At 37.4% G+C, this 16278-nt stretch overlaps 1 protein-coding gene across 2 annotated transcripts in view; it reads left to right on the top strand.

The window, feature by feature from the left end:
* Window positions 1-15459, top strand: part of UBE2K (ubiquitin conjugating enzyme E2 K) — a 38111-nt gene extending 22652 nt beyond the window's left edge. For both annotated transcript variants that reach the window (XM_040556073.1, XM_040556074.1), the window contains 4 exons: window positions 893-975; window positions 10124-10223; window positions 13802-13930; window positions 14118-15459. In XM_040556073.1, coding sequence (XP_040412007.1) covers window positions 893-975; window positions 10124-10223; window positions 13802-13930; window positions 14118-14192 — 387 coding nt within the window. In that variant the 3' untranslated portion in view covers window positions 14193-15459. The remainder of the gene's footprint in view (window positions 1-892; window positions 976-10123; window positions 10224-13801; window positions 13931-14117) is intronic.
* The last annotated feature ends 819 nt before the right edge of the window (window positions 15460-16278 follow it).

The raw sequence follows: 16278 nt of genomic DNA, 5'->3' as shown, positions 1-16278 counted from the left end.
GGAAATGTAGACACAGGTGACAGTCAGTAGAAAGCAGTTAAAATGCAACTTAAAATAAGAGGTTTGAAGAAAATGAAGAAAATTCTATATGTAGTCACAGGTTTGTATATGTTCCTTTCAGAGGACAGCTTTGCTTTATGAGAATTCTAAAATAAAATGCTACTTCTAACTTTCTCAATGTCCTTAAAATAAAAAAGGATTTTTAATGCATGCTTTATAAGCATGAATACACTTTTTAGTGTTTAAAACGTGGACATGATCAATGAGTGAGTGCTGAGACAAGATCCTCCCAACAGCAAAGAAAAATAATCTAGTTAGAGTTTGGTTTGTGGAAGAGCATTCTGCATAGGGATAGCAGGACTGGATAGTTGTAAAAGCAGTAGTGTCCACCAAGGAAATTCTTCTAACTCTGTAGCTATCAGCAATTTAGCTGAACGGTGAGATCCAATGGCTACATCTCGGGTTCAGGGACCTGTTTCACTGCATTAATTGAGCAGACTTTCCAGCGTTCAAGCTAATTTGACAATGTTGGAAGATCTACGTCTGTATTTAATTCTGTTGTTGAAACATTGGTAGTGCTGGAAGGTATTTCAAAATGACTTTGTAGTGTGAGGATGTGCCCATGTGACAGTATCTAGGAAAACAGCTGGGGATGATTTTGGTGTACTCAAATGGGCAGTCATCCGTTTCTGAGTAAAGCAAGGCTGTGTTGGACTTGCAAACCTCCTGAAATACGTTGTATCTTATGTCTTTGTTCTGTTTTTAGCTTGATCTTTCCTAAATTAGTATTTCTTCATAATATGATTAGAAATGGTACATTTTAAATGTTTACTTAATATGCTGCATGTAATAACCATTTATTTTTATTTTTTTTAATTTTCTTGTGTTTTAGGTGCGGTTTATCACCAAAATATGGCATCCTAATATTAGCTCAGTTACTGGGGCCATTTGTTTGGATATACTGAAAGATCAATGGTAAGATTCCCTACAGGCTTAAATATGCAAAATCAAGTATGCCAGTGTCCTGGATGGGAGGCAGCAACTCATGTTTGCATCTGTAATTTCATGTGTCCTTAAAGTATGGCAGTATAGTATTTTGAGTTGATAAGAAGATCCTAATGAAATAGCTGGGTAGTAATTTTGGGAAGTACTGAGTACATATTAACTGAGTAGAGAGATTTTTCAAATTTTTTTTTTGCATTAGGATTAGGGTGAGCATTTCATTGTTAATGTTTTTTATTTAATTCTCTAGTAACAAATGCTACCTGTTGCCTCCTGAATTTTGTCCTTTCAGCCTCCTGAGGTGTAAGCAGAAAAACCAAGTGCTTATCTTCATTGTGATTCTTGGCTTGTGCTTCCAAATAAAATTAGTTCCCAAAGAGCTAAAGCAACATATGGAGTATATCTGGGAATCTAAGAGTGTAAAAGGTAACAGGTAGACAACAGAAAAGAGGAGGAGACCACCATACTAATTCTGTCTCGGTTATAGTTGATAACACTTATGATATGAACCTCTAAGCCATTTGCAGTTAAATTGCTTGTCAATTGCTGACTTTGATTATTTGTTACTGTAAGATTATTGAAAAGGTTGTAATGACTAAAATCCTTGGAACGAATCTGTAAGTGTCCAAACAGTAACAGCCAAACTCATTATACGCTTGTTTTTCCAAGTGGTGCAATATGAAGTGCGTTCACCAGTTGTACTGTAGTTCTGATACCCAGCATAAGAGTGGAGTTCATCTCTGTTACTTTCCTCTGTGTCTGTCCCAAAAGAATAGGAGTGTAATTCCCAGCTAGATGGATGCTCCTGACTTCCACAGCTTTATCAAGACCAGTGTTGGTCAAGCATTAGCTGGGTTTGGAAGAGAAACTCTGGAGCAGAAAGCTTGAGTTCAGGTCTTAGAGTTGACACATTGAGAGTATACTTCTGTGTGGTGATAAGATTATGTGAAACGTGGCAGGGTATGGTGCATAACAAATGAAATCATAAGAAGCCATAAGTTGTCATTACTTGTCTTCATTATTGGAAGTGCTTATTTTTTCTTACAATCTTGCAGCACTTGAGTATATTTCAAGCAGTATAATCTTTCAACATACGTGCCATGGTACATTGTATGACTTTTCTGTCACTAAAGCCAGTACTTTTCTAATCTACATGTAGTTATTCATCCCACCCTACAACTGTACTGGAGATAAATGCTGCTTCAACTGTGCAAGTGCAGTTTCCTCAGATTATAACCAGATTAGCGAAAGGGCAGAAGGAAGGCTGGCTGGTTGATTTCTGTACTAGATTTTTTTTGGTCGGTTGTTTTGAGGTTGTTTTTAGTCAAAATAACAAATTTGTGGGGATGTTTTTAAGAGATTGTTTCACTGATCTGAACTAGAACATGTCAGCCTACCTGGCAGAGCAGGCTTCACTTGGGTAAGGCTTAGATAGTGAGCCTTTGGGAAGGCATTCTTTATTTCTAGCAACAAAGATGGTTAACAGGGAACTGCATCCCATTGTCATTAATGCTCTCCTGCAAGGGATTTGTCCAAAGCTTTTAAGTTCAGGGTTGTTGTGTTTTTTTTCTTCAGTCTTTTGCTACTCCTTTATGCGCTGTCTGGTTGCTTTACTCACGGTATCGAGGTCTGTGACTTTAACAAGTATCTTCAAGGCTAATCTTTCCATATTGAAGCTCCTAAACATCTGTGTGTTTGTTTTTGTTTTTTTCAAAAATGACATTTATTTATCACTTTCTACTGAAAACTTGGAGGAAAGAGTTCCTAGCAGAAGCAGAAGTCTTCCTTATTTATCATATTTGGAAATAAAAGTGAATTCATTTAACAGATTTTTTTTTAAAAAACATTTTCTTGTCATCTTCATGTTAATATATTCCCGAATTGTTTCCTGTGAAGAAGGATGGATATTCTTGCCTCTGTAGCAGTGGACTAGGATTCAGGAGGCCACGCTTTGGTTTCCAGTCCTGGAACAGGTCATCTTTTTGTCTTTGAGCATTGCCAGACATTGACTTAACAAGTCTCACAAAACTCAGTCTTGTCCCACACAGTTGCTGCTGCTTTAGGAGTTAGGCAGTTATTGGCTTTCAGATGAAAGTTCCTGGCCTTTTCAGTTGCTGATCAAGCTAAAAAATGTAAAATATCAAAATGCAACAGACAAACATTTAAGACCCAAAGGAAGAATGAGCTTTCTCTTTTTTTTTCCTAATTGAAATTTGGAAAGGAAGACCAGGAGAGGAGATTGGACTTGCGTTCTTGTGACCTTTGAAAATTAGGTCTTGCACAGATCACTTAATCTGTGTCTTAGTTCTGCCAATAAAGAAAACATCTTACCTTCAATCATCAAGATGTATACAAAATAGGGGTATTTGAACAAGAACATGCCTTCTGTGTATTTAAACTGTCTGGTACAGGGAGCACCAATATCACACAGTTCGTGTATCACTGAACTCTTCCTTTGTAATGCTGTCCTCATTTAGAAGCACTGAGGAAAGAATTTCACAGAACTTGGTGGTGGCAGAGGGGTAAGGCTGCTTATATGCTATATTCCCTTTTCAAAATGATCCTTAACGTAGTGATCCCTTAGTTTTCTAATGTGTTGCCCTTGGTATTTTTTTACGTGTGGTCCTCTTTGTTTTGTTTTTTTTTAAATCACAGCATGTTAAGTGAAAATTGCTAGCGTGGTGTTGAAGTGCTTTTCAAAGCCCCAGGTCCTTTGGGACAAAAGGACATGGTTGTGGCTACATCCATCCTTTCTTGTTTGAACAATTTCAGTGTTGTGATAGTTATTGATACCTGAGATATTCAGATAGTTTTGTTCTAGAAGGTAGATTTAGTCTCATAATCTCTCATGTCAAATCTTTTAGTGACAAGCCTGGTTTCTGAAGTACCATTGACTTGTAATGGTCTTAACTGATTAATGCTCTTGTTGCTATGTTTTAAATGTAACTTTTAAATTCCAGTGTGTATCTGTGACTTTCATTGAGGTCAGTGAGAGTTGAAGGACAGAATTCAGGCCTATGGGAATTTGGGCCTAATATTGCTTTTTTTTAAGAGTTAGTAAAATGATATACACGACATATACAAACACAACAGCGTTCATGTATTTCTGTAGTTAAAACATGTCTCTTCCCTACTTAACCATCCAACGATAATGATTTTCTATCCTAATGAGCATGGCTGAGATATTGTTATGCATATTGGCAGAAGCTTTTGTCAGATTGTGAAGTAATGCCTTTAAATGTTTCTGTAATGAGTTTAATGAATTTCTTTCTCCACAGTATATAGTTGATGCTGAAATTCTCTGCAGCTGTGGATTTTCATGTTTAGATTTGTAAATACCTGTTGTGCCACTTTGTTTGCAAAACAACTATTGTTTGCTGGTAGAATTAAAATTGGTATATGATTTTATAGAAAGAGTATCTTTTTATGCTGATCTGATCTGACTCCTGTTATGTGGTTTCGCTTAATGTAGCCTATGTTTATCTTCCAGGCTAGTATTCTATCCCTTTATATTTAAGAATAAAATTAAATGTATCTAATACTTTTTATTGAAATCTGAGAGCCAAACTGTTTGAAAGCTGTTTTGCATGCATCCCTTGAGCAGTGAATATCAAACGGGTGTGTTGTGGCTGTGTGTGTTGCTACAAAAAACTATTGGCTGTTGTGGTTTTGACAAGCAAAATAAAAATTATAAGAGCGTGGCTGTACTGGAGCATTCAACCTTCGGTTTTAGTTGAGATGCAAAATCGTTTTTATAAGTGATAATGCAATTTTAATACATAAGCAACAACCAGTTAGTAGTAATCATCCTGGGCATCTGTACCTGCTGGGTTTTGTTCAGGTTGTTTGAGGAACGCAGCCTCTTCAAAGCTTTGAGAGGAACATCGAGAACGTTAACGCTGTTTGAGGTAACTCACTGGCACCCTGCCGTTCCCCCCAGCCCTGATGTCAAATCCCCCCCCGTCCAGTCTTGTATTTCTCCTGTTATTTAGTGACTCTACAGCAGGCTCCTGCTTAAAGGCCTGATTCATCTCCCTTCACAAACTCTTGGTACAAATTCCCAGAGCTTTCTCTTGGATTAACAAGTTTAGTTTTACCACAAATTGAATAAATATTGCAGATTATTTAATTAAAATAAAAAAAAAAAAAAACAGTTTCCAGCAGCCATATTTGGTTGACAGAGCAGAGCAGCAGTCTGCTGGCTGCAGCTGTTCTGCTGGGTTACCTTTTAAAGGTGAAGTACCAGAAAGACTGTTTTCCGAGAGGAATGTATAGAACATACATAGAAAATTATTTAGCCTTTAAAAAGGATGGAAGAGGGAGAGAAACTGGCAGTGTTTTGTAATCCTCTTAGGGCTATTTCAGCTTATCAAAAGGTAAGAGATTTCTTACCTCAGGCATGCTGGGCACAACTGGGTTGCCATGCTTTTCAATATTAGCATTGTATTCACCCCCAACTAAGGCTGCTTATTTTTAATGGAAAAGCCCCAAGATTTAAAAAAAAAAAAAAGGCAAGCATGTCTGCATATGATGTATATACATCAGATCCATCAGCTTTCTGATTCACTCCAGGTTTCCCTTAGTGGAGTACTTTATTGCACTTCGCTTATAAATTTAACAAATGCCATGCCAATAGAAAGCCTGTATTGGGGATAAGGAGGTGCAGCGTGGGGGGTTTTGGCTTGAAGTTCTCTTTTCCCGTTTCCCACCCATTTTGTGTATGTCAGGATAGCAACCCTGCTTAGTGGCTAAGCAGTATTTTTGGGGCAGGGTCAGGAGTTACTAAGTTTAAAAGAACCAGAAGCCAGTAGCGTTACGGGACTTGTTGCAGGGCAAATAGGATGCTGGGATGTAAAAGGTTTACCTTCAAAACTCATGATATAAGCTGCCTGCTTTTTATTTATAATTTATAAGGTTTCATGTGAATTGCTGTACCCTCTTTGAGCATTGTGTTCCAGGAAAGATAGGAACCATTGGAAAAATCCAGACTGAAGTAGTAAGAATGATGGCCTAAGCAAATGTGACCTTAGAAAACCATTTCAGCATGCTGAATAGCGATCACAGTGAAGCACTGAAACAGATTTTCCAAGAAACTTGTGAGGCTCCAGTTAAGAACAGATTAGACAAAAATCTGTCAAGAGTAATGCAAAACCATGCCTTTAGCAAAGAGGAGAAGGGGAAAAATAATTTAAACCCAAATGTGCCACTAGCTTGCATTAGTAAAGGGAATTGCTTGAACTTGATGATAGTATGTTGGTGCATAAATCCACACCTAGAAGTGAGCTTACAGTATAAGGAGAGTTGGAAGTCTTTTTTCTCAGAATTGTATTCCTGAAAAATAAGCCTTTGAGCAACACTGGAAAATGCAGAGCAGAAGACGTGTCTTTCCATTGGAAGTTGGTCTTAAGGAAAATCCTCACAACTTCTTTTGCAGCACATTCTTTGTAGCTTGTGGGCCAGGGATTTTGTGTGTGCCTGTGTTTTCTTGTTGTTTTTTTTTCTGCCACTGTCAGCCTAGATTTTACTCCAGAACTGATGATGACAATTGTTCCTGCTCTTTGCTAATGACGAACAGGTTCTGCTTTTCCAGTGTCTCTGAATGTATTCTGCAGTCATCTCTATTCGCTTTATTCTCCCCAGAGAAGGTAATGGGAAGAAAGAAGAGGTCTTTTTTAAGGAAATAGGGGAATAAGAATCTATTTTTAGCTGTCCCTCCAGTTTCTTCTGGGAATCTTAACTTGTTTCTGAAAAATTAAGTCTAAACTATGTAAGTACAAAGTCTTTTTTTTTAACTTTGATAAGGAAAGCCAATGGATGTCCTCCAGGTAGAAAATGTTAGACGAGTATATGATAGCTACACTAAATATGTCAGATTTTCTTTACCATTAATCACAAACCTTAATTTCCATTTTTAACAGGACCTGCTACAGTTTCAACTTTTTTCTTTTATAACTTAAGGATATTTCTTTAATTGTGTCCAATGAAGACCTTTATTATGCATGAGATGAGGAAGTCATTCTGAGAAATGAGACTTGCAAAGTTGTAAACTACATTTTTAAACCTTTTTACATATGTAGCTAAACTAGTCATGTCTATAAGCTTATTTTTCAGAGTTTGAGTTAGCATATAGCCATCTGTATATCCAAATGGATGAGGTATTTATTTTTATTACTCATTTTGAAATTGGAATGTCAGAACAGAAGTTCAAGTCCCAGTATGCTTTATATAAAAATCCACAAACATAACAGATGAGCGAGGACTGAAAGGGCCTACCAGTCTTGAAAACCAGAGACTGCTGGAGCCACCACAGGACTTGCGTTCTAGCTCTTCGTGGCACTTTTTGTGTCCTCAGTAATGCTCCTGCCCCCCGGTCTGTCATTTTTACTCCTAGAAGGTACAGTGCAAATGGAAGTAAATCGCTTGTAAAAGTGGCACATGCAGCTGAAACCCCTTTCCTGAGATTTACTGCAGTTCTAATAATGGTGGTATTTCCAGACACCTCTGAAGTAGGATTTGTGTAAAGGAAGGTTCAGAACAGCTTTTATTTGGTGAAAGTAATTACAGTATCGGTTACAGTTGATAGATACTTAATGTTAAGTCTTTCCTGAAAATGACACTAAGCAGCATAATGAAATAACTGGGTAAAAAAGAGCTTTGGGCTTATAGCACGTGTGGTGGTTGTGGTAGTTTCTGAAACTCCCTGCATAAAAATAAAAATTGTCCCTTTAAGCTTAAACGCCTGAAAGACTAGTGGTCTGTGACACCTAGGTGCCAGATGAGTAAACACATTGCAGTAGGATTTGGTCAATATTAGCAGATACTGCTATGAGTTGTGCCAGCAATACATATGTTAAGCAGATGAATTTCAAAATGGTATCAGGCAGTAGAGATGACAGCATAGAAAATCGTAAGAGCAAAATAGCACAGGTGCATGTGAGGCAAGAATATTTTATTATTCTGTCACCCTGTTTTTTGTGTGCGTGAGAGATTTGGGTATGGAAGAACAAGATTTGTAATCTTGAGTTTCCTGAGTTAGCTAGGATCTCATCATGCAACTGAGGTTATGTTTCAATAACTAGGTGTTCTTTATCTGATTAACTATCTTACTAGTTAATCCCCAGCTTTCTTTGTAATTTAAAGAAGCATTCTTTGGCTTCGGGGAAGCATTTGGCTTGGGGGAATCATTCAGCTTGGAAGCTGCAATACTTAATCTTAAACTTAACTGGAAGAGTCTGAAATCCGGGGAAAAAGTCTTTAGTTACCTAAAGAATAGGTTTGGATTGTTTGCGATGGATTTGTGATTTGTCAGAATACAGATCTTAAAGCATTAAGTTTTTTTTTTTGAAGAGTTAAGTCTACAAAGTTAAGCTTGAGGGACTTGAAGCTGATGTTGCGGTTAAGACAATATGTGCTAATTAAAATCTCTATCACTTGGGATGTTTCTCACTTGCATTTTGATGTGGAACATTGCACTGTGAAAGCTCAGTGTGATTGTCAAGTGTTGGTATTTTTTTTTAAAAAGCTAAGTTTCTAGGAAAAACTTTTAAGAATTAGAAATGATTAGGGAAGAATGCCCTATTTGACTGTGAGTGACACAGCAGGAAAGCTGTGCATACGTGTGTCTAGGAATATAATATTCAGGCGTCACAAACGTACTTCTCAGATCTTACCAGCATCTGTTCATCAATATGCTTTACCAGAGTACCTCAATACAGTGCTTATGTACTGGAAAACATTGAAGCTTCTGGAGTCTGACACTGGAAATAGACTTGCAGACTGTTTATTTTTGTATCTGGACCATCAGGTGGAACTCCACCCACTCAGTCAAACTCACTGCATTTACTTTCAGCCTTCTTGGGGAAAAAAAAGCTATTTTCTGTTGATTGTGCCTGTGTTTCACAACTTTCCTTTAGCATTTCATGTGCCATAACTACCTTGCTCAAATGTAAGATGTCACGTTTTCCCACTTAACCTTCTACCAGTACTTAAGCAGGGTAAATAGTTTTCTGTGATAGTTTGAACATCCATCCCTCCTGGCACCACAACAACTGAGTCTACTTAGCTGCTCAACTCAGTGGGGTCCTTATTTGATTGCCAGTATGCACCAGCCAAAATGGTGGATCACAGAGATGGTATTCATTATCAAAGTGGAGTTAAATTGTATATTTGAAATATTACAGTTTTACAGATTAGTGTGTAACTAAAAATTTCATGCCTCTTTTTTGAACGATTGACCTTTATGCACATGCCTGGTTTTCCCTTTTAAAAAATCTTGAGGTCTCTCATTCTAAATAGACTTTGAGATCAAGATAAATGGTGAGGTCTTAGAGTCTAAGCCGTTCAGCTTCTAGAACTACAACTGGCTTCTTTCGCAGAGGCGTACAAATGCCTTTACAGCACCATCATTTCTGCAGAAATGTTTTCCTGCGCTATCTGGAACTCTTATCCCAGCTGAAACAAGGACAACTGGTTAAAACTGTCAGTAGTATCAGGTTGAAATGAGAGGAAGTTGAATGTTTTCAGTTGCATGCTTCTGTAATGGTCAAACCTTTATATTATTGTATTAGTAACTTACTACATAAATCATTAAATTTTATTGGGAAAAATGTCATATTTAAAATGGTGCAATGCAAAAGATGTCAAATGTGTAAAATTCCTTATCTGTTATGAGAATTTAAAATATAGGTCACTGTTTCTGTATATGCTGTTTTGCTATCAAGAGTGCCAGCAGAGGGAGCACACATGGGCTGCTGGTTCTGTACCTAGAGTTTATGCAAGGTACTGTTACTGGAAGTAAGGAAGGACAACGCAAACTTCAGGCTAAATTTTTTTGTGCAAGTGAAATTGATTTTGTTAAGTGTATAAGGTCAATTGTGTAGGTCAAGGACTGTTCTCCAAACACTTTGGAAAGCATTGTTAATGACAAAGTCCACATTTAAAACTTCATTTCAGTATATATTGAATGTTATTCTAGTTCCTCTAAGCTGCAGCAGTTTGAAATTGTGACACTTAGCTTTAAAAACTCTCTCTGTATTTTTATATCTTCCGTTATATGAATATAACGGCACAGATGACTAAAGACATGGGATTTGGTAAAGTCACTTTCAAATTTTAATTCTAGGGCAGCAGCAATGACTCTAAGAACGGTGTTGTTATCACTGCAAGCATTGTTGGCAGCTGCAGAACCAGATGATCCACAGGACGCAGTAGTGGCAAACCAGGTAAGGTGCTCAGTTGACTATGAACTTCTAACACATTTGTAACCTTCATTAACTTGGACCAAGTCCCAAACCTTGGGAGAGATAAAGGTTTTAAATAATCTATTGGAAAATTGCTTTACAGTAAGCATGAGTTACTACAGTGTTTTATGGGTTTTACTCTCTAGGTTCCAAAGTAGCAGTTATTTTTACAGTGTCAAGAGATTTAATTTCAGTTTTCTTCCTGATTTGGCTTCTCAGAAATGTCAGAAGATAATGTAGTAAAACAAATTCCAGTGTAACTTGCCTTTTAAAAATCTAAGGCTCTTAGTATTTAAAAAAGTGTTAGTTTAAGACAAGTTTAACTTGGTGTTTGTTGGGTTTGGTTTGGCTTGTAGCTCCTCTTCTAGATTATTATGAATATTGTAGAGCATTGTCCTTGTTAAATGTCAAAATTTTGAGTAATTACTTGTAGCATTCAATCCTGAGATGCATTTTATCTGAATGAAGCATCCTTTGTATTTAACCTTTGCAAGCACTTGGGGTAACTAATTTAGTCACTAGTTAAATAGGTATCAGTAGAATTCTAATGCAATCAGCAAGGTTTGTTACTCTTGAGACAGTAGCAAGAATTTATAAAAAATAGTGTTAATTGGGTCTTGTTCTGTACCAGTGCAATTTAAAATGTTGATTAAAGAATGAATGATCATTCCATGGCTTAATAGTTTGACAGTTTTCAGCAAAATCTCAAGTATGTATGTGTTGTTTTTCCTTTTTTCTCAGGGGAGAAGGGGGAAGGGAGAGAGAAGGCTTTGCTTTGCAATTGACTGATAATAAGGGTACATTTCGGTAACAAAAAACCCGAGCAAGTAAAAAGTTCTTCCAGCATCGATCTCATCTCTATCTCCTCTAAGTCAGCACACTCTGGGAAGGAGAAAGAAGCGTGCGCTCCTTTCCCCTAAAAAGTCTGTGTAGGATGATAGTTTATCAAACCTGTCAGGTTTTAGAGGGAAACATGGAGCTCAGGGTAGCCCATTATGTCACTGGGTGGAATAGCTAAAGCTACGCAAATTTGTATATTCAGTTGTAAGTGTAGAACATTTGCTTCTGTCGGACTGAACTGCTGTAGGCAGGGAGAATACTTGCAAACCCACCAGGCGTTCCATGCAGATGATGCCCCTGCACAGGTTTTTCTTGCCAGGTGCTCGTCCTTGCTGTCGCACCCTCTTTTCATGCAAACAAAAATCCGTTTTTCCTTTTCACAAAGAAGAAAAACGGAGTTTCCCATTCTGGCTGCTTCTGTTAGAATTTTGTGTGGGAATGCTAACAATTTCATAGAAACATTTCAGCTGGAAATGCTTTTCTCTCAGACAAAAGACTTCAGGAATCTTCCTGGACTCTGAAGAGCAATTTTCCAGGCTGCATTTTAGGTGCCTGTAGGGATGTGTGCAGTGGGACTGTGGCACGGCTGGTGTGGGGAGGATTCAGTTTTCCTGTTCCCTGCAAATATCTGCATGAAAGCTGCGTTAGCAGATTGGCCTTGAGTTATGTGCTTGTGAATGTAAGTAGAAAGCGATAATAGTCCCTTTGAGAGATGTGATGGTAAGCATCCAGTTCCTCCATGTGGGGTGTGTGGTTTCTTGTTTATTTTGTCCCCTGTCCTGTCCCTCCAAAAAAAAAAAAGCACTTTTTAAAGACAAAAATTGACAAGGAATTATTTATCTTCTGTGCTTTTACTTGGTGAATTTACTTAACTATTTGTTAGACTACTAAACTGTCCAGGTAAATGGTAGTGTCCTAGAAGAGTTAAGCTCAGTCTCAGGGAGAGCACAGTGGTGTTCTACTCCTGCTTAAATAATGGCAGTATTTTCAGACTCCTGCCACCTTTCGGACACTGTCTGTCCAGTGTCAAAACTGTCTCAACATACTTGACTAGTTGCAGGTGTATTTTGTTTTTAAGTACAGCAACATAATTGACTGTGATTTCTGATACAGAGACATCAGTAAAAGGTGCCTGTAGGCTTCTCAGTACAGTGAGAAGCTGGATTATTTACAGATACCTAACTAAAGTAGTTTTATTTATAGAACAGTGAAAGCCAGTTCTGAATAAAGTGCAGTTATGCAAACACAACTTCAGTCCTTTGCGCTTCACCTGGTTGTTTATTAGGCTTATGGCGTTTTCAAATATATTAAAACCAGAAAAAAACAAAAATAAAATCATTGGAACTTGAGGGGAAGATATGTTAAGAGCAGAAAAATACAGTACCCCAGGATGCTGCTGATGCTACACTTACTGCTTCCTCGTTTCTTTGGTTGTAATAAGAGATTTATTATAGATCACTGTGTGTATATATAACACTGAGTTATTCCCAACAGTAGATTCTCTCATGTTTGTTTTAATGCCATTAATAATTGGATAGTAACTACACAGATTACTTAATGTGGGGCAGAATTAGTGTGAGGTGTACAAAGCACACAGTGCAGTGGAGTTGGTGTGTGTGCTGTTGGAAATGTAAAATGAAATGAGTAGTATTCTCTTCGAATGTGTTTTACAGATTTAATGATCGTTTACGTGCATGGATAAAGTATGTAGAATTATAATAATCAGTTGTATTTCCATCCTTAAAATGTGTCTAAAGAATTGAATAGAGTATTTCCCAGTATTGTCTTATTTAGTGCTAAAATTATGTAGTTAAGGATGGGAAAACAGTTTTTCAACTGTAATGATTAAGGGGGAAGAAGTTGTCTTTTAATAAAACAATATATGGTTATGTTGATTTTAAAAAAAAATTCTATTTCATAGATGAAAGTTGCTAAAATAGGAAACTCCTCTTGCTTTGTTGTGTACCACTTATGACAGATGACCCACTTTCTTGTCTTGGAGTTCCTGGCACCGGCTGAAAACTCCGCTCTGGTCCATTCCGTTATTTACTGGCAAACTTGTTAGTGACAAAACTGGTGCCAAATAATATTTACGTACCCTGTGTGATTTCTGTTTTCTGATAATCAGTAGCTTGCATAGAGTTGCAATGTCCTGTTTTCTCACACATGTTCACCTGTTTTTTCAGCCCTTTTTTGGTCACACATACTACCCTTATATCCTCATTTTCCGGAGGAAGCCCTGCAGTAAAATGTCAAGCCTCCCTAAAAAACTGCAGAACTACTTGCAGTGTGCAAAACCAGGCATATTTTCTAGTGATTAGAGAAATACTTTGGTGTGCAGTGCATACATTCAGCAGATGTTAACACGGGTAGCTTGTGCTTTGCTGCACTGAATGTAAAATCTCAGTAGCTGGGCTAAATACAGCTACTTAGCTCCCGATCAATGCAGCTGAGAGCAGTATCTGATTGTACTCATAAAATACCTGTAGTGCGTAATTTAATCTAAAGGCAAACACGTGAAGTTAAATGCTTGCATAAGCTTTCTCTACCAGAAATCCTCGCCTCCAAGTTTCATTTCAAAAATATGAGTATGATCGGTGTGAAACAGTGTTGAAGATGTTACAGAAAGAATTACGGATAGGAATCTGCCGTATCATCGTACTTTTTGGTTGGATTGCTGAGCTGACTTTCCCATTCTCCCCTCTCTCTCTTTTGTGCAGTACAAACAAAATCCAGAAATGTTTAAACAGACAGCTCGACTTTGGGCGCATGTGTATGCTGGAGCACCAGTTTCTAGTCCAGAATACACCAGAAAAATAGAAAACCTTTGTGCTATGGGCTTTGATAGGGTAAGTAGCTATAACTTAAATGTTCTTCCGCCTCCACCTTTTTTGAAATAATCTTCTTATAAATGATTAGTTATTTCTTAGCGAGTGGTAAACGTGTTCTGATGAATCTGCAAACTTCTCATTCTGTTTCTCAGCTGCAGGCTCACGCACTGAAAATATTGTTTTGCTTTTTGTTTTCTAATTGCAGAATGCAGTAATAGTGGCCTTGTCTTCAAAATCATGGGATGTAGAGACTGCAACAGAATTACTCCTGAGTAACTGAGCCATGTAGAGAGAGCTGCTTCGGTAGTCCAGCTTGCCCCTTCTGGAGGAGCATCACCATCTGTTATTTTTAGGATTCTATATAGATTCTCTTTTAAAACTGGCACTCTTGCCTGATGATGCTATCTAGGCACTATTGGAGACTGAAAAACCGCTCTGTAAATAAAGCTAATTAAACGTCTGTGTAAATTTAAAAAGGGGAAATACTTTAATTTTTTTCTTACTAAATATTGTAAAAATTCTTTGAGCTCAGCTAAAATAATGGGGGAAAACATGCCTACTTCAGTGTTTAGCAGTGTGACGAAGACTAGCAGGAACTTGCTTCAGGATTTTGATTTAGTAATTCAGAAAGCAACATTTTTGAGTGTTAGTCATCAAAATTGTTGGTGCCACTCATCACAGCTATCTTACTGTTTTTAACATGGATCCTATGTGCCTGTGGATTGACCTATATTTGCATGCTTGTACTTAATAGACGTATTAGGTAGGGTCGCTGAAGAGAGCACCATTTAAATACTCGAGTGTTCTTGTACCTATTTTCCTGAGAGACTTAAAAGATTTACCCAAAGTTCCAAATGGTGACCTATTCAGAACCTTTTTCTTCCTAGCTTATAAATTGGGAAACCTCAGTGTCCTCTCCCTTACATCATACAGCTAAAAGCCCTCACTGGATTATTTTTCATTATCTGTTTGTATTGTGTGCCATTTACAGTAGCCAAGGCTCCCCTTTAAAGAATATATTTTGAATTATCAGTGATGATTTTCATCCATCGTATTTTCTATGCATCTCATAAGGGTTTATTATGCCTCAATATAGCACAAAAAGATGGAGCTGGTTTTCTTTACTTTTTTTTGTCTTAAATGGATGTAAAATGCTCAGTATATCCTGGATAATATGATTTCACTGGATTTGAAGGAGGAAAAAGCTAATTCTCTAGCATACTGAGAATTTTTTTTTCTTTTGAGTACTTGATATGATGCAATCAGCTGTTTTTGCAGCAGTTTTCTAGCTTTATTTTGGGCTTCAATTTAAGGATTGCTTACCAGGTACTTTAAAATTCATCCTTGCTTGCATTTTTCTCTAGTTGACACATGGAGGCTGTGTTGGTGTTTTTTCTGTACATACTTCAAATGCACATAGACGTAGAAGTGTGTTCTCAATTTAGCTTTCTTTTGGATTGATGTTTCTGATAAATGAGAACTGAACTCTTATCTTGGCTTGTACATACAGTCAGTCGTTTTATTCGTATTAAAATGACATTTCATCCTGAGTGCAAAAGCTTGAAAATTATTAGTTTTGCAACTTCAAACACTAGTACATCTATTTAAAGAGAGCGGTAATGTCTTTATGAATATGATGCTAACTCTTGAGAATATATCTGACAAGGAAGTTCAGAGAAATCCTGAGAATAGAGCGGGGATTGTTGATCATAAAGTACTGTACAAGTCATCTTTTCCGTGACTGTTTCTTCTCCTGAGCAGTAGGATTTATGGGGTCGGGGTGGGGAAATACACTTCTGTTTGGGATTTTTCTTGAACTATGAAGTACAAGTTGAAGTAGTTTCACACTTCATAGACAGTCTGTTTATAAATTGTACGAGAGGAAATCAGAAACATTATTGTATTTGTTAAATATCTGGAGCATAGTCATAGTGGAACAGAACCAGAAAATAGAGCTGTAGAGACCTAACTAGTTCAGGGATGTTCCCTGGGCTGTTCTGTCTGACGTGTCCAAGCTTAAAATATTTCAGGGCACAGACAGTAAATACTTGTAACTCATATCAGTGCAATACTAAATGCATCTGCTTAGTCTTTACGGCTTTTTAAGGTGTAGTCAGTGATTTTTTTTTTCTTGAGTTAGTGTAAATCATTCTCGAAGATGCCAAAGGAAATTGTTTTGTCTTTCCTTATATTTATTTATATTTTTTTTACAAAAAAACTGCTACTGTTCAGCTGGTTTGCTAGGTGAAAACCAGGGACGGTAGGAAACTATGGCGGATGCCACTTGTGTTAACCTCACGTTGCTGTCTTTTCTGTTGTACAGGCTAAGAACTTCTTGATTACATCAACACTTTTTTTTTATACCC

The sequence above is a fragment of the Cygnus olor genome, chromosome 4, assembly GCF_009769625.2.
Source record: "Cygnus olor isolate bCygOlo1 chromosome 4, bCygOlo1.pri.v2, whole genome shotgun sequence".
NCBI lineage: Eukaryota > Metazoa > Chordata > Aves > Anseriformes > Anatidae > Cygnus > Cygnus olor.
This window is presented reverse-complemented; position numbering and strand designations above follow the sequence as displayed.